Source organism: Mustelus asterias, chromosome 19, assembly GCF_964213995.1.
Source record: "Mustelus asterias chromosome 19, sMusAst1.hap1.1, whole genome shotgun sequence".
Taxonomy (NCBI): Eukaryota; Metazoa; Chordata; class Chondrichthyes; order Carcharhiniformes; family Triakidae; genus Mustelus; species Mustelus asterias.
In genome coordinates, this window is record NC_135819.1 from 43,180,757 (window position 1) to 43,198,960 (window position 18,204).

At 44.9% G+C, this 18,204-nt stretch overlaps 1 protein-coding gene across 1 annotated transcript in view; it reads left to right on the top strand.

Moving 5' to 3' along the window:
• LOC144507480 (mucin-19-like) overlaps nucleotides 1-18,204 on the top strand; it is a 75,849-nt gene that overhangs the window by 24,205 nt on the left and 33,440 nt on the right. The window contains exons 10-17 of the mRNA XM_078234605.1: nucleotides 1,330-1,450; nucleotides 1,548-1,686; nucleotides 1,799-1,891; nucleotides 1,986-2,058; nucleotides 2,142-2,279; nucleotides 10,078-10,233; nucleotides 11,507-11,601; nucleotides 17,737-17,863. Of these exons, the coding sequence (XP_078090731.1) occupies nucleotides 1,330-1,450; nucleotides 1,548-1,686; nucleotides 1,799-1,891; nucleotides 1,986-2,058; nucleotides 2,142-2,279; nucleotides 10,078-10,233; nucleotides 11,507-11,601; nucleotides 17,737-17,863 (942 nt within the window). The remainder of the gene's footprint in view (nucleotides 1-1,329; nucleotides 1,451-1,547; nucleotides 1,687-1,798; nucleotides 1,892-1,985; nucleotides 2,059-2,141; nucleotides 2,280-10,077; nucleotides 10,234-11,506; nucleotides 11,602-17,736; nucleotides 17,864-18,204) is intronic.

Sequence of the window (18,204 nt, forward strand, 5' to 3'; positions counted from 1 at the left end):
ATTTACCAAAATTTGCTGGACTCTGGGGTGGGTCTCGCAGATTGGAAAACAGCAAATGTGACGCCACTGTTTAAAAAAGGAGATAGACAAAAGGCCGGTTAGTTTAACTTCTGTAGCAGGGAAAATGCTTGAACGTATCATCAAGGAAGAAATAGCAAAACATCTGAATATATGTTGCAGCTGTATAAGGTGCTGGTGAGGCCACACCTCGAGTACTGTGTACAGTTTTGGTCTCCTTACTTGAGAAAGGATAAACTGGCACTGGAGGGGGTACTTAGGAGATTCACTAGGTTGATTCTGGAGTTTAGAAGGTTGGCTTATGAGGAGAGGCTAAGCAAACTGGGGCTATACTCATTGGAATTCAGAAGAATGAGGGGAGATCTTATAGAAACATATAAGATTATGAAGGGAGTAGATAAATCAGAAGCAGGGAAGTTATTTCCATTGGCGGGTGAAACTAGAACTGGCATGGCCTCAAAATAAGTGGGAGCAGATTTAGGATTGAGTTGAGGAGGAACTTCTTCACACAAAGGGTTGTGAATCTGTGGAATTCCCTGCCCAGTGAAGCAGTTGAGGCTACCTCATTGAATGTTTTTAAAGGCAAGGATAGATATATTTTTGAACGGTAAAGGAATTAAGTGTTATGGTGAGCGGCGGGTAAGTGGAGCTGAGTCTTATTGAATGGCGAAGCAGGCTCGAGGGGCCAGATGAACTACTCTTGCTCTTAGTTCTTATGTTCTTGAAACATGAACTTTGTTTCTCTCTCCACATGTTCTGCCAGGCATGCTGAGTTTTTCCAGCATTTTCTGTTTTTATGACAGAAAGAGGTTTGCTTCTCGCTCAACCTGTTGTGAGACCAAATTTAATGCAAATGTTTTCAAATCAAATATAGTTTCAAGCAACCATTCACCATTTGTTGGGCGCATGCAGCAAGTTGATCTGAAAGGAAAAGTAAAGTTAATGAGTTCTAGTGAGGCATAATACCTAACATCTTGGAAATCGAAAATCACCTTTAATCAACAAATGTTCAGGATTTATCAGAACTATTACATAATTCACTTTTGGTTATAACATGGCTTAGCTCCAGCTGTTGACAGACTACATACTAATCAACCAATAAATTTAAATTCACAAACACAATAAATCACTCGGCGTTTTGTAAGAAAATTGAATCACTTTTTGAAGACAGCATTAAACTAGTCGCAGATGCTGCAAGCCCTGTCGAGTATTTCCATTGTTTTCTATTTGTATTCCAGCAAGTTGAAATGTGCTCCACATCTTTAAATCAGCTATGTTATTTTTAACTGAGATAATTATTTCATCCTTCAGGGACCGTTCTTGATGACATACGTAAAACAGACAGATGTATCACGAAAACAGAATGTCCCTGTACATCCAATCAATCTGTTTACTCACATGGACAAACGAAAGTTGACTTCTGCCAAATATGGTAATGGCGGCCAACTCAAGCCATGTACTGTTCATCAAATACATTTTAAAACATTTCAACAGAAATTGGTTATAAATGCATTCTCTTGTACTTTCAGCACCTGTGTAAGTGGAGAATGGGATTGCTCTGCACTTAGTTGCCCTCGAATGTGCAAATTTGAAGAAGGAAACCACGTTACAACTTTTGACGGCCAAACATATCAGTTGATGGGAGACTGTTCATACATTGCTACTTTTGTAAGTGATCTTTTCCTGCTTTGACTGCTGTAGCCCTAGTTACTTAAAAACATGCACATAAGAATGCCAGCTGAATCAATGTTTGAGATTTGCTTTTTCAATTGCTATTTAGACAGATGAGTGGTTAGTCAAGATTGAGATGCATCCATGTTTGGAAGGACATAAACAGATCTGTTTGGAGAGTGTTTCATACACTCATGCTGAGGCAAGTATTTTAAGATTGCTCATTTACAAACTTGCTTGACAGATAAGTTTTCTTTTTTAAATGATGCAAGACAATCTTTATTTGTCCTTTATAGACGGAATATCTCATCAAAAAGAATGGCCTCGTCAGGGTTAATGGAAATCTAATTAAACTCCCATTGAAGCAAAGTAAGATAACTTTTTTATACTTTAAGATAAGGGAATACATTTTTCAACCTGAGTTTAACTTTGTTTTACTTTTACTTCTGCAGACGGCATTAAAATCTTTCATCAGTCCCCGAGTTACATTCAAATAGCAACGAAAATTGGGCTCAAAATGCAGCTACAAATTACTCAGATTGTACAGCTTTATATTTCACTGCCTAACAATGTGAAAGGACTCGTGAAAGGTACAATTAACATGTAATTTACTGAAAATGTTAACCTCACTCATTCTGAGAAGGTATACCCTCTTGCGGGAAGTTAGAAGTGGGGTGCGCAGTTTAAAAATAAGGAGTCTCCAATTTAAGATGGAAATAAGGAATTTCTTCCCTGAGAGGATTGTTGGTCTTTGGAATTCCTTTTCCAGAGAATAGAGAAGGCTGGTTTATTGAATATATTCAAGGCTGATTGTTTTAAATCAACAAAGGAGTCGAAGGTTGGGGGGAAAAGGCAAGAAAGTGGAGTTTAGATGACAGTCAGATCAGCCACGATCTTACTGAATGGTGGAGCAGGCCTGAAGGGCCAAATGACCTAATCATGTCTGTATTTCTTATGATCTTGCATTATAATAGTTACTTAAGATGGAGCAACTAAGTGGATAACTGGACCAGGATGATGCTGACAAAAAACATTGAGATGCGTACTTCTCTGTGTATACAATTCAATGAAAAATAAATGAATGAACAATACAACTATAGCACTAAAAAGTGATAACTAACTCTGCTCCTATGACTGAAAAGTAGATTTTGACTTTGTGCGTGTGGTGAACCATCGTTGGTTACCACTGTAGGGTTATTCCTATGTTACTGTTGGGTTAGGGTGTTGCCACTGTGGGGGTTGTATAATGTTGTTGGGTTAGGGTGTTTACCTGTGGTAGATGTTGTTATGGCACATCCTGGTCGGGCCCCGCCTCCTGGGGAGAGGTATAAGGCCCTCTGCTCAGGCGGGACCCCTCCAGTCTGAATTGGTGTACTCGTGTTAGTTAGTTCCATTGTTTGCTAATAAAAGCCTTCAATAGCTGAAGCCTTGTACCTCGTGCTTGATTGTCGCGCATCAATTTTATTAGCAAACATAAAACTCTCGACAGTAAAGGGAGTATGGAACAAATACTAAAACCAGAGCGTCTGACGCTGGACCCACGTGCGGTCGGTGCCGCTAACACCTCCGACCACTGGTGGAAGTGTTTCGAGGACTACCTGGCAGCCTCTGCAGCGGTTACTACAGACGACGACAAACTCCAGGTCCTCCACGCGAGGGTAAGCGACACGGTCTATCTTGCGATTCGTGCGGCCACCACTTACCCGAGGGCCATCGAGCTCTTGAAGAAACGATACACGAGACGACCCAACGAGATCCACGCTCGTTACCTCCTCGCTACACGACGTCGGCAGTCGGGCGAAACCATGGAGGACTACGCCAATGAGCTCTTGCAGCTTGCCAGGGGCTGCGACTGCAAAGATGTGTCGGCAGAGCAATATATGTACGACCTCGCCTGAGATGCGTTCGTAGCAGGGGTAGGGTCCTCGTACATCCGGCTTAAGCTATTAGAGAAAGGGAACCTCAACTTGACCCAAGCGATGGAGATGGCTGAGATGCTGGAGGCAGCGTCGAAAAGCTTGGCTCTGTACCCCGAAGACCACGTGGAGACAACGTGGCAGGAGCAAGCACAAATCCCTCCTCGCCCCACGGGTTCGCGCTCCCATATCGATCCGACGACGGCGGCAGCTCCAGGCGGCCAGCGATGCTATTTTTGCGGCGGAGCCAAGCATCCACGGCAACAGTGTCCTGCAAAAACGGCGATCTGCAGTCAGTGTGGTAAAAAGGGGCACTATGCTAAAGTTTGCAGGTCGAAGCCCAAGAACGGCAGTGCAGCCTGTGACCCTCCAAAGCGGAGACAATCTCCTTCGGCGTCGCAGTACCCATGAGGTCCGACCACGTGCGAACCCAGGACGACGCCATTGTGGCTGACGGAGGAGGAGGAAGACCACCAGGAGTCGCTACGCTTGGCGCCCTCACCCACGTGCGATTCATGGGGGCGGCCATCATGGTCAACGACGACTAGGAGCGACCAGCAGGGGTCCTCAGTATCAACCTCGGCTGCATGCAGTGACGCCCAGGGGCCAACGGTGGCATCGATCTCTCTGGACCAGACAAAGCATCACAGGCTTGACAGTTCCATGATGAACATCAAGGTAAATGGTCGTACTGTGTATTGTCTGTTTGACAGTGGGAGCACCGAGAGTTTTATTCACCCTGACACTGCAAAAAGGTGTGGACTCCGGGTTCTACCTGCCAAACAGACAATTTCCATGGCATCACGGTCCCGGTCTGTACCGATCCAAGGACGTTGTATGGTAACCCTAGAGGTGCAGGGCACAATGTACGAGCGATACAGGCTCCTTGTGTTACCGCACCTTTGTGCGCCAATTCTCCTCGGACTAAACTTTATGGTCCACATGAAGAGTGTGATCCTACAGTACGGTGGGCCACTCCCTTCACTGGCAGTAGGGAATCAGCCGCAGCCTCCAAATTGCCCAAAGCGCCCCGCATGCAATCTCTCCACACTAAAAATCACCACACCTTCTTTATTTAAGAATCTGGTACCAGGCTGCAAGCCCATCGCTACTAAGAGTAGGCGTTACAGCGCTGAAGACCGGATCTTTATCAGATCTGAGGTTCAGTGGCTCCTCAAAGAAGGGATCATACAGGCCAGTGCTAGTCCGTGGAGAGCGCAGGTCGTGGTGGTTAAAAGCGGGAACAAACCTCGGATGGTCATCGACTACAGTCAGACCATTAACCGTTATACGCAGCTGGATGCGTATCCTCTCCCGCGCATATCTGATATGGTCAATCAGATTGCGCAGTACCGGGTGTTCTCTACCATAGACCTTAAGTCCGCCTATCATCAACTCCCCATCCGCCCAGAGGACCGACAATACACGGCTTTTGAGGCGGATGGTCGTCTATACCAGTTTCTTAGGGTTCCATTTGGTGTCACCAATGGGGTCTTGGTCTTCCAGCGTGCTATGGACCGAATGGTGGACCAGAATGGGTTGCGGGCTACCTTCCCGTACCTGGATAACGTCACCATCTGCGGCCATGACCAGCAGGACCATGACACGAATCTCCAAAACTTTCTGCGCACTGCATCTCGCCTGAATCTGACCTATAACAGGGAGAAGCGCGTATTCCGTACGCGCCGGTTAGCTATCCTTGGATACGTGGTGGAAAACGGGGTCATCGGCCCTGATCCAGACCGTATGCGCCCCCTTACTGAACTTCCCTTGCCCGCTAGCACAAAAGCACTGAGGAGATGTCTCGGCTTCTTTTCGTATTATGCGCAGTGGGTCCCCAACTACGCGGACAAAGCCCGTCCGCTCATCAAGTCCACGACCTTCCCACTCACGCCGGAGGCCCAATTGGCCTTCAAGGCTTTGAAAAGCGACATTGCGAAAGCCACGATGCACGCGGTGGATGAATCCATCCCTTTTCAGGTGGAAAGTGATGCATCTGATTTCGCCCTGGCCGCCACACTAAACCAGGCAGGCAGGCCCGTCGCGTTTTTTTCCCGCACCCTTCAAGGTCCCGAAATTCGGCACTCAGCAGTGGAGAAGGAGGCTCAGGCCATTGTGGAGGCCATCAGACACTGGCGCCATTACCTGGCGGGGACGCGGTTCACCCTGATCACGGATCAACGATCCGTGGCGTTTATGTTCAGTAACACGCAGAGGGGCAAGATCAAGAATGATAAGATCTTGCGGTGGAGAATTGAGCTCTCCACCTATAATTACGATATTATGTATCGTCCAGGGAAGCTCAATGAGCCCTCGGATGCCCTCTCGCGCGGAACATGCGCCATCATGCAGGAGGACCGCTTGAAGGCCCTCCACAATGACCTGTGCCATCCTGGAGTCACCCGACTCTACCACTTCGTAAAAGCCCGCAACCTGCCCTACTCGGTGGAGGATGTCAGGTCAGTAACAAGAAGCTGTCGGATTTGCGCGGAATGCAAACCGCACTTTTATCGACCGGACCGGGCACAATTGGTCAAGGCCACTCGCCCCTTCGAGAGGCTGAGTGTGGATTTTAAGGGCCCCCTTCCCTCAACGGACCGGAATGTGTATTTTCTCAATATCATAGATGAATACTCCCGGTTCCCGTTTGTTGTCCCCTGTGCGGACACGTCGACTGCCACTGTGATTAAGGCATTCAGTGATCTTTTTACCCTGTTCGGGTACCCCTGCTACATACATAGCGACAGGGGCTCGTCGTTCATGAGTAACGACTTGAGGCAATTCCTGCTCTCATACGGGATTGCCTCTAGTAGAACCACGAGCTACAACCCTAGGGGTAACGGACAGGTAGAGAGGGAGAATGCTACAGTCTGGAAGGCTGTCCTACTGGCGCTGAAATCCAGGGGCCTTCCAGTCTCCCGTTGGCAGGAGGTCCTTCCAAATGCGCTTCATTCCATTCGCTCCCTCCTGTGTACGGCAACCAATGCTACTCCCCACGAGAGGATGTTCTCATTCCCTCGGAAGTCGTCCTCGGGGATCTCCTTACCAGCCTGGTTGACGTACCCAGGACCCGTCCTTCTGCGGCGACATGTGAGGGCCCGCAAGTCCGACCCCTTGGTCGAACCGGTCCAACTCCTCCACGCCAACCCTCAGTATGCCTATGTGGCATATCCTGACGGGTGAGAGGACACAGTCTCGATTCGAGACCTGGCGCCCGCAGGGGATGTAGCAACTCCTGTCGCTCCCATACCCCCTGTCACGAATCCCCTATCACTTATTTCTTCCCCAGACGTGGCGCGGTCAGCACCGGGACCAGTGCATAACAGTTATACTCCCATGTACAGCTTGCCTGAGACTCGGAGATCGGCGCCACCACAGAAGGTTCCAGGATCCCCTGCACCATCGCCTCACCAGGGTCAACCGGCCCGGGAGTCCTCGAGGGGACAGCCGGACGCTGTTTTGGAGAGAACGCCACCGCAAGCACCTGCTCCGGTGTCGCAACCGGTGTTGAGGAGATCACAGCGACGGTGCGGTCCTCCAGACCGTCTGGACTTGTGAATTTTGTATATATGTGACCTGTTTTCGCACCCTGCCGGCCTTTGTTTTTAAAGGAGGGGTGAATGTGGTGAACCATCGTTGGTTACCACTGTAGGGTTATTCCTATGTTACTGTTGGGTTAGGGTGTTGCCACTATGGGGGTTGTATAATGTTGTTGGGTTAGGGTGTTTACCTGTGGTAGATGTTGTTATGGCACATCCCGTTCGGGCCCCGCCTCCTGGGGAGAGGTATAAGACCCTCTGCTCAGGCGGGACCCCTCCAGTCTGAATTGGTGTACTCGTGTTAGTTAGTTCCATTGTTTGCTAATAAAAGCCTTCAATAGCTGAAGCCTTGTACCTCGTGCTTGATTGTCGCGCATCAGTGCGATAATGTAAAATGGGTGGTAATAAGTTTTACATCACTGAAATCAATGAAATTGGGAGAGATGTAAATCGGGCTGTTGATTCACCATCATCTACTTTATGCTATCACACAAAGTTTATCTTCTGCATTACAATTTAGCTGCAAAAATTAGCGAAAGAATATAATTGTTGATTACTTTGAAATAAGCATGGGAAATCTTTGGAACCTTGGGCAGTGAGGTGAGAGTCGTAGTGGCTGATATAATTGGCAAGGTGAGGGAATGGGAGGAATATTTAAATACATTCAAAATTCTTTGGGTCACACATACCTCAAGAGAAGTTGCAATATATTGGATGTCTATCCAATATATTGGATATTGGTGTCTATAACTCCAGGCAGTGTAGTTTAAAGTAAAGGTAGGTGCCAGCTTATCTTCAAATTTTCTTTGATGTCTTGGGTTTAAAATCCCTCGCGGCCAATGCAATTGTGCTCTTCAGTTTTGGTCAATCCAAATTCAGGAGTGCGAAAAACAAAAGTTTGTCCGTCATGAAGCACAAAAGAATAGAAAAGCCAATCTTAGAATAGCATTGTAACCTCAGAATAGCATTGCTCATTGCACGCAGGAAGATGGTGGTGTTGTGGTAATGTCACTAGATCAGTAATTCAGAGGTTAGAACATAGAACATAGAAAAACTGCAGCACAAACAGGCCCTTTGGCCCACAAGTTGCGCCGGTCATGTCCCTACCGACCTAGGCCTATATATAGGCTTACCTATAACCCTCAATCCTATTAAGTCCCATGTACTCATCCAGAAGTCTCTTAAAAGACCCTATCGAGTTTGCCTCCACCACCATTGACGATTCCACTCACCCACCACCCTCTGTGTGAAAAACCTACCCCTCCTCCTCTGTACCTACTCCCTAGCACCTTAAACCTGTGTCCTCTCGTAGCAGCCATTTCAGCCCTGGGAAAAAGCCTCTGAGAATCCACCCGATCTATATCTCTCAACATCTTGTACACCTCTATCAGGTGACCTCTCATCCTTCGTCTCTCCAAGGAGAAAAGACTGAGCTCCCTCAATCTATGCTCATAAGGCATGCCACCCAATCCAGGCAACATCCTTGTAAATCTTCTCTGCACCCTTTCAATAATTTCTACATCCTTCCTGTAATGAGGCGACCAGAACTGAGCACAGTACTCTAAGTGGTGTCTGACGAGGGTCTTATAAAGCTGCATCATTATCTCCCGACTCCTAAACTCAATCCCTCGATTGATGAAGGCCAGCACACCATACGCCGTCTTAACCACCTCTTCTACCTGCAAGGCCGGTTTAAGAGTCCTACGGACCCGGACCCCAAGGTCCTTCTGATCCTCTACACTGCTAAGAGTCTTACCCTTGATATTATACTCCTTCATCCCATTTGACCTCTCAAAATGGACCACTACACATTTATCCAGGTTGAAGTCCATCTGCCACTTCAGGTTCCTTAAAGAATGGGTTAAAATCCCACTGTGGTAGCTGGTTGGAATTAAATTCAATTTGTATGTCTGTCATTTAAAGCTTGCCTCAGTACAACATCATCAATTATTGTAAATAGCCCATCTGGTCCATGAATGCCCTTTAGAGAAATAAATTTACTGTTCTTACCCAGTTAAGTCTACATGTGACCCACAGCAATGGGTGGACTCGTAACTGCCCTCTGAAATGGCTGAATGAGCAAGGATGACTAAATCCAAGGCAATTGGGGATGGGGAACAACTGCTGGTCTTGCTAGTGATGTTCAATTCCCCTGAAAGAATAAAGAGAAAACCTGAGTGAAAGTGTTAATTTATCTTTGAATTTGTACCCACTAGTTAAGTCAATTCTAAGCTTATTTAATGGGGAACTCATACAGTTAACAGGGAGGGTATTAGTTCATTTTAAACTCACATCATAGAGGTCAAATACCAGTTTGCTAAGTATTTCTTGTTTTGTTCTTTGTAATCCTTTTTTGTGACTTAGAATCATGTAGCACGGGAGGCTATTTGATCTACCGTGCCTGTGGCAACTTTCTCAAAGTACTTGCCAATTAGTCCCACTCCCCTGCTCTTTACTTCTTGCCCTTGATTTTATTAAGTATCTATCTAATTGCTTTTTGAAAGTATCTCCTAAATCATCCTCTTTTCACCCACCTTTTCAGATGGTGCATTCAAAATCATCGTATCTCTGAGTTAAACAGAATCCCAAACTTCCCATGGCATTTTTGGCAATTATTTTAAATCTATGTCCTCTGGTTAAAAACATCCTGCCAGAATTCACAGTTACTCCCTATCTACCCTATTGACACCTTCATAAATTGGAATGCATCCTGTAAATTTCCACTTGAATTTGTTTATTTTAAAACGATTTTATTTTGTTTCATTCCCAGTTTCTAGTCTGTAGCATCTCTCTGACTTCCCTGAATTGCACTGACATCTTGTAAATGTTACAGTCTGATGTCCATGCAGTCCTAAAGATCAATGACTGCACTTGGGATGGTGCAGTGGGGGAGATTTATACATTCTAATGTTGAACACTTTTCTCTTTTCCAGGGTTATGTGGCAACTTCAATGACAAAATGGATGACGATTTTCTATCATCAGAAAATATTGTGGAACCACTGGCAACTGCGTTCGCTCATTCTTGGAAGGCCGCACGGTGTATTTATGAAATAACTGCACCCCCTCCATGTCTCAGTTCAGAAAATGGTAACACTTTGTCTCAAAATCCTTTTTTGTTCTCTTGTGCATTTTTGTAATGAGAGTTTTATGTTTGTTAACACGATGTAGTTTAATAGTATTTATGGAGAATACCTGACTCCAATGACTCTGTTAGTTTGCTATTTCACAGGTGTTATAAAAAGTATGGGTTGTGATTTGCAGGATGAGAGATGCTAAAGGGCTAATGAACTTTGTACTGAAGTGGATTTAGGTTAGATGTATGATCTTTCAGTTCCTGAAGGTGTGACATTGTGTTCCCATTTTCCTGATCAAGTCAGCTTCCATTCCCTCTGGGGATGGGTGTGGGTGAGGTTTGCTGCAGACATTATGATTTTGCATTCTTTAAAACATTCCTTTCTTCGAGACCCAGCTGCTCCCTTTGCCTGAACAGTATCCTCCTCACCTTGCACCACATTGGTGCCTCATCTTCCCACATGCTCATTGTTTTTTATATTACTGAATTCTGGTAGAGTCTCAAATGGTCTGGGAAAGCAGAGCTTCCTGGCATTTGAAGCCCCTGTCCCAGGCTCTGACAATGCTTGCCTTTTAATAAGCAGTAAGAGGTTCCTTTCCTATCAAAGAACATTGTAAAATTGTAGGAAGTGTTAGGGTCTCACTTAACTCAGATCTGCCATTTTCTGCTGGATTCTGCCAGTTTTCGACTGAATTTATGGCAGGAGATTAGCAGAAGCCCTTTGGACCTCTGAAGTTCTTCTGATCTTTTTATCTATTAATCTTCTCTATCTATTTCAGACAATGTCAGCCACATCTTGCCTGTATGTATGTATCATCTTTAGCGTAGAAAACGCTGCAACCGGCTCACCTTATTCTGAAATCCCAGTGTCAAGTCATCTATTTAGATGGTGTGAAGCTCGATGTAATAGGATGCTAGGGTCTTGGAAAATCTGACAAGCTTACTTTGGAGTTGGCACTTGCTGCACAAGACCCATATGACAGGAGTTGATGCTGCAAAAAACACAGATTGAAAAGCAGCTTTTGAATGTGTTTGCTATAATTTCACTCTTTCTGATTTGAACATGTCTCCAATGATGAGGGCTATGTATATCCATCATTATATTAAATGACTTTGTTGCACTGTACAACAGTTCATAAACTTATCATAGCTTCAATCTCCCTGAGGTGAATGCTGGTAGTGTTGTAAGATCACCAATTACAATTTAAAAAAAACAACTATAACATTGTTGAATTATTTTTTGATCTGTGAAAGAAATTCTAATCATATCTGAAATTTATCTTATAGAAAACTATGCCAAACAGTATTGCTCCCGATTACAAAAACCCAATGGCGATTTTGCAGTGTGTCATTCCACGGTGAATTACAGGAAATACTATGAGGTGAGAATTCTGCCTATGCCTTTTCAAGTGCAGATATTATTGTTAAATTTGCTATTTCTTCCCACATTCGATTGAAAAGTCACCTGGGACCTTCATTCAGTGAAGGTTACACTGAATGAGTTGAGGTTTGTAATGTTGTGACAGACTATAATCTGTAACTCTGCAGTTCTGTGTTGTAGCCACCAGGTAGCGCATTTCTTCACTCCTGAGTCCTTCAGACAAACATCCTTTTCTCTTTGTCACCTCTTGTGGTTGTGGTTTACATTTTGAGAAATATTTCAATTATATAGAGAGTGAATATTAAACTTTGTGTCTTGTTCTCCAGCTCCAATGGGCTGTATCTGACTGTGGCTTTTGCTACCAAATAAACCTGTTGGACTTTAACCTGGTGTTGTTAAACTTCTTACTGTATCTGACTGCCATATGAACTGTTGATAACAAGCACTACCAAGCAGTTAATGTCTTTGAGGATGGATTTATAGCCCATGGTTTCTCAATTTCAGTTTGGCATTTCATTATGCTGGTGCTCGACCAGCATACTGTTATCAGAGGGGATGTATTGACTTGTATAATTCCAAGCAGTATAATAACAACAGTTTGTATTTATGCGGTGTTTTTAACAAGTTAAGATATCCCAAGGCACTTCATATCATAATGAGACAAAAAATAACCAAATGCTAGGTCAAAGAGATCATATGTATGGAATATAAAGTAAAAATCAAAGCAAACAAAAAATCCATACACGCTAAGAATGTGCCTAAATTCTGTAATCATTTATGATTTCAAGGTGGGATGTGTAACAAACATATTAGGATTGGAAGTAGAATAGCTGTCAAAGTTTGTTCATGATGTGGAGATGCCAGCGTTGGACTGGGGTAAGCACAGTAAGAAGTCTCACAACACCAGGTTAAAGTCCAACAGGTTTATTTGGCAGCACGAGCTTTCGGAGCACTGCTCCTTCGTCAGGTGAGTGGGAGTTCTGTTCACAGTAAACCTGTTGGACTTTAACCTGGTGTTGTGAGACTTCTTACAAAGTTTGTTCAGACAAAACAGGTGACTGGGGACAAGCAGAATGTGAGGTTGAGGCCACAATAAGATCAGCTATGATCTTATCGAATGGCTGAGCAGATTCAAGGGGCCAAAAGGCCTACTCCTGTTCCTAAATTGTGCATCCATATACACCTGCAGAAATCTACTGAAGTCATTGCATTAATCTCATTTCGATATACAAACATCACTGGTGGCTGACTGCAAATAAACCTGCTCATATCCTATCTTATGCCAAATCTTACTTTTTAATTTGTTCATGGGATGTGGGCATCACTGGCTGGGCCAGCTTGTATTGCCCACCCCTAATTCCTCTTGAAAGGGCAGTTAAGGGCGGTATTTTACGACCGCGTCTTGCCCAAAAATGCAAACTTATAAAATTCATACAGAACTTGACAGGGTGGACATAAATAAGATGTTTCCCCTGGCTGGTGGGTCTAAAACTCGGGGACAGCGTTTCAGGATGGATTGGGGGTGGGGGGGCGGGGGCGGGCCATTGAGAATGAGAATGAGCATGATGAATCTTTAGAATTCTCTGTCCAGGAGGGCTGTGGAAGCTCTATCATTGAGCACATTCGAAACAGAAATCAATAGATTTCTGGTGACTCATGACATCAACGCAAATGGGGATAGCATGGGGTAATGGTGTTGAGGTAGATGATCAGACATGATTTACTTGAATGGTGGCAGATCAGGCTCAACAGGCTTAATGGATTCCTTCTGTTTCTATGTTCCTATGTAATTGGCTGGGTAGCAGTTCCCATTTTCTCCACAGAATTGCAGTGAGTTAAAAGTCCAGCACCTTGCATTTTTAATGCCTGCTTTTCAATTATCTCTGTTTGATGTGGGCCGTGGAATTCCGTGCAATATCTCTGAGCAGGTCTGCAGTGTAGACTTTTCTAGAAAAGTGGTCACAAACAATACCAGACATTAAGTGACTGTTGGTATCCAGCTTTGGCCAATGTCGTTACTTGTATCCTATTAAAAACAGTTCAATATGCCTGTGGCTAGTTGGTGAAGCTGTGGGTAGCTTTCATTTGGTCACAGTTTTCCATTGCCATGCCACCATTCCAGAGAGAAATTTGGAAATTCTTTTTCACAGCAAGGGTAGCAAGAACTCTCTCCCACAAAAAGCAGTAGATTCATAATTAAAATCGGAGATTGATAGATTTGGCTAGTCAAGGCTATTGAAGAATATGGAGCCAATGCAGGTGGATGGAGTTGGGGTCAAAATCAACGAGGACCTCACTGAAAGCTTTTACAGGATTTAAAGGTGAATGGGCTTCTCCTGTTCATATTGATCATTATAGACCGCACTGAGTATGTTAACTGTTTGATTCTGTTTCTGAGTCATTTGAAGGGTGTTTGGTGTTTACGTCAAGTAGATTTGTAGACACGGTGGCAATGCGCATCCTTGACAATGTTGTGCTATAGAGAGACTTGCAAAGATAGAAAGACTTGGGATAAAATGGCAACTTTCCCACCTCGAGATTTATTATAGGATATGACTGGCAATGAAATATGTTTCTTTGAATTGTAGTTATTTGTTATATAGAAAAGGAAGCAGCCAAATTGTGCTCAGCAGTGTCTCAGACAGCATTGTAATAGCACCCAGATAAATTGTTTTCGAAGTGTTGGTTGAGTGATAAATGTTGTAAGAGGTTTAACAACACCAGGTTAAAGTCCAACAGGTTTATTTGGTAGCAAAAGCCACACAAGCTTTCGGAGCTCCAAGCCCCTTCTTCAGGTGAGTGGGAATTCTGTTCACAAACAGGGCACATAAAGACACAGACTCAATTTACATGAATAATGGTTGGAATGCGAATACTTACAGCTAATCAAGTCTTTAAGATACAAACAACGTGAGTGGAGAGAGCATCACGACAGGCTAAAAAGATGTGTACTGTCTCCAGACAGGACAGCTAGTGAAACTCTGCAGGTCCAGGCAGGCTGTGGGGATTACAAATAATGTGACATGAACCCAATATCCCGGTTGAGGCTGTCCTCATGTGTGCGGAACTTGGCTATCAGTTTCTGCTCAGCGACTCTGCGCCGTCGTGTGTCGTGCAGGCCGCCTTGGAGAACGCTTACCCGAATATCAGAGGCCGAATGCCCGTGACCGCTGAAGTGCTCCCCAACAGGAAGAGAACAGTCTTGCCTGCTGATTGTCGAGCGGTGTTCATTCATCCGTTGTCGCAGCGTCTGCATGGTTTCCCCAATGTACCATGCCTCGGGACATCCTTTCCTGCAGCGTATCAGGTAGACAACGTTGGCCGAGTTGCAAGAGTATGTACCGTGTACCTGGTGGATGGTGTTCTCACGTGAGATGATGGCATCTGTGTCGACAACTGCCAGTTTCCAGATGCAATTTTACAACTCATCCGCTTCATCCTGGACCACAATATCTTCACCTTCAGCAACCAGTTTTTCATCCAGACACATGGAACAGCCATGGGGACCAAATTCGCACCTCAATATGCCAACATCTTCATGCACAGGTTCGAACAAGACTTCTTCACCGCACGGGACCTTCAACCGATGCTATACACTAGATACATCGATGACATTTTCTTCCTTTGGACTCATGGTGAACAATCACTGAAACAACTATATGATGACATCAACAAGTTCCATCCCACCATCAGACTCACCATGGACTACTCTCCGGAATCGGTTGCATTCTTGGACACACGCATCTCCATTAAGGACGGTCACCTCAGCACCTCACTGTACCGCAAGCCCACGGATAACCTCATGATGCTCCACTTCTCCAGCTTCCACCCTAAACACGTTAAAGAAGCCATCCCCTACGGACAAGCCCTCCGTATACACAGGATCTGCTCAGATGAGGAGGATTGCAACAGACACCTCCAGACTCTGAAAGATGCCCTCATAAGAACAGGATATAGCGCTCGACTCATCGATCAACAGTTCTGACGCACCACAGCGAAAAACCGCACCGACCTCCTCAGAAGACAAACACGGGACACGGTGGACAGAGTACCCTTCGTCGTCCAGTACTTCCCCGGAGTGGAGAAGCTACGGCATCTCCTCCAGAGCCTTCAACATGTCATTGATGAAGACGAACATCTCGCCAAGGCCATCCCCACACCCCCACTTCTTGCCTTCAAACAACTGCACAACCTCAAACAGACCATTGTCCGCAGCAAACTACCCAGCCTTCAGGAGAACAGTGACCACGACACCACACAACCCTGCCACAGCAACCTCTGCAAGACGTGCCGGATCATCAACACAGATGCCATCATCTCACGTGAGAACACCATCCACCAGGTACACGGTACATACTCTTGCAACTCGGCCAACGTTGTCCACCTGATACGCTGCAGGAAAGGATGTCCTGAGGCATGGTACATTGGGGAAACCATGCAGACGCTGCGACAACGGATGAATGCACACCGCTCGACAATCAGCAGGCAAGACTGTTCTCTTCCTGTTGGGGAGCACTTCAGCGGTCACAGGCATTCGGCCTCTGATATTCGGGTAAGCGCTCTCCAAGGCAGCTTGCACGACACACGATGGCACAGAGTCGCTGAGCAGAAACTGATAGCCAAGTTCCGCACACATGAGGACGGCCTCAACTGGGATATTGGGTTCATGTCACATTATTTGTAATCCCCACAGCCTGCCTGGACCTGCAGAGTTTCACTAGCTGTCCTGTCTGGAGACAGTACACATCTTTTTAGCCTGTCGTGATGCTCTCTCCACTCACGTTGTTTGTATCTTAAAGACTTGATTAGCTGTAAGTATTCGCATTCCAACCATTATTCATGTAAATTGAGTCTGTGTCTTTATGTGCCCTGTTTGTGAACAGAATTCCCACTCACCTGAAGAAGGGGCTTGGAGCTCCGAAAGCTTGTGTGGCTTTTGCTACCAAATAAACCTGTTGGACTTTAACCTGGTGTTGTAAAACGTCTTACTGTGTTTACCCCAGTCCAATGCCGGCATCTCCACATCATGATAAATGTTGCCCAGGTCATGAGGAAGACAGCCCTGCTGTTCTAAACAGCATAAATTAATTCTTTATATTCACCCGAGAAGACAGACACAGTTTGCATTTAGGAAGGTTATAGATACCCAAGGTGGAAAGTGAAGCAAAATTGGAATTACGTCATGCAAAGGAACAAACGGAGGGAGCGCTTGTTCAGACAAGGGGCAAAGGATATCTGGAACTCTGTCACCCAAGAAGGAAGCTGAGTCAATTAAAAAATATTAAGAATCAGATTCTAAATTTTTTAGTTGGTAAGGCTATCAGAAATATGGAGCAAAGGTGGTTAAATGAAATTCCGCCATGATTTAATCAAATGGAACTGAAAAGTCCATCCTGTCTCCATGTTCTGAAATAACGGCAAGAATTAAAGAATGAGGCAGCTGAGTATGCAGTTGGAAGATAATATTTTGACAGCAGCTTCTTACAAACGTTTTGTTGACTCAATATATCGAACCAAACATTGTGCCTTCAGAGTACACTGCACAATTTTCATTCTCCTATATACCATAGCTTAACACAATGCCTGAGATCGTTATCAGATCTCTCAAACACGCTACTCATTTTACAAATTACATTTATCAGATTTTCCAAATTGGCTATTATTCATCTATTATTGTAGTAGAAATGGTGACCACTGTAATTTTGCCCCATATTTCTCTGTCTCTCTCCAGGTACGAGGTTCTGAAAGAGCAATGGCCACTCACCATTATGCTCGGCAAGGAAGCTTTGTGATATGCCGTTTCGTCCCATATACTCTTGGTCAATTCCTTCAAAGGTCCTTGGCCCAATGACTGTTTGTAATCAAGCATTCCATTTCCTAATACTGGACCCTCTGAAAAAAAACTGCCTTTCTTCCTGCATTTTCTTAACTACACTCCTGAGTTTATGTTCCTCATTACCAATTCCTCAACCACAGAAACCAATCCATCACTATTTACCTTCGGAGAAAGTCTCTGCTGGATGCTCTGTCTTGTGTGCCATAATGTGTATTTGAATTTAAAGAAAAGAGCTGAGATTTCAGAGTTTATAAAAACTTCAGAAAGAAATAACTCCTGTAAATTTGCCCATTTCCTCAGATGTGCTTGGCTGCCTCGTGCATCTGCTTGAACATTGATGACTGTATCTGCTCATCATTTGAAGCGTATGCTCATGAGTGTGCTTCAAGAGGCATTTCTGTGTTTGGCTGGAGAAAAGATATATGCAGTAAGTTATCACGTTTACTATGAGAGAAATGGTATTGTAGCATCAGCATATCAACAATGTTATATAGAAATTGCAACCAAAAGAGTAAAATGTTTACCAATTATATACAGCAGCACGGTGGCTAGCACTGCTGCCTCACAGTGCAAGAGACCCAGATTCAATTCCAGCCTCGGGTGACTGTGTGGAGTTTGCACGTTCTGCGTGGGTTTCCTCCGGTGCTCCGGTCTCCTCCCAAACTAAAAGATGTGCGGGTTAGGTAGATTGGCCATGCTAAATTGCCCCTTAGTGTCAGGGGGACTAGCAGGGTAAATACGTAGGGTTACGGGGTAAGGGCCTGGGTG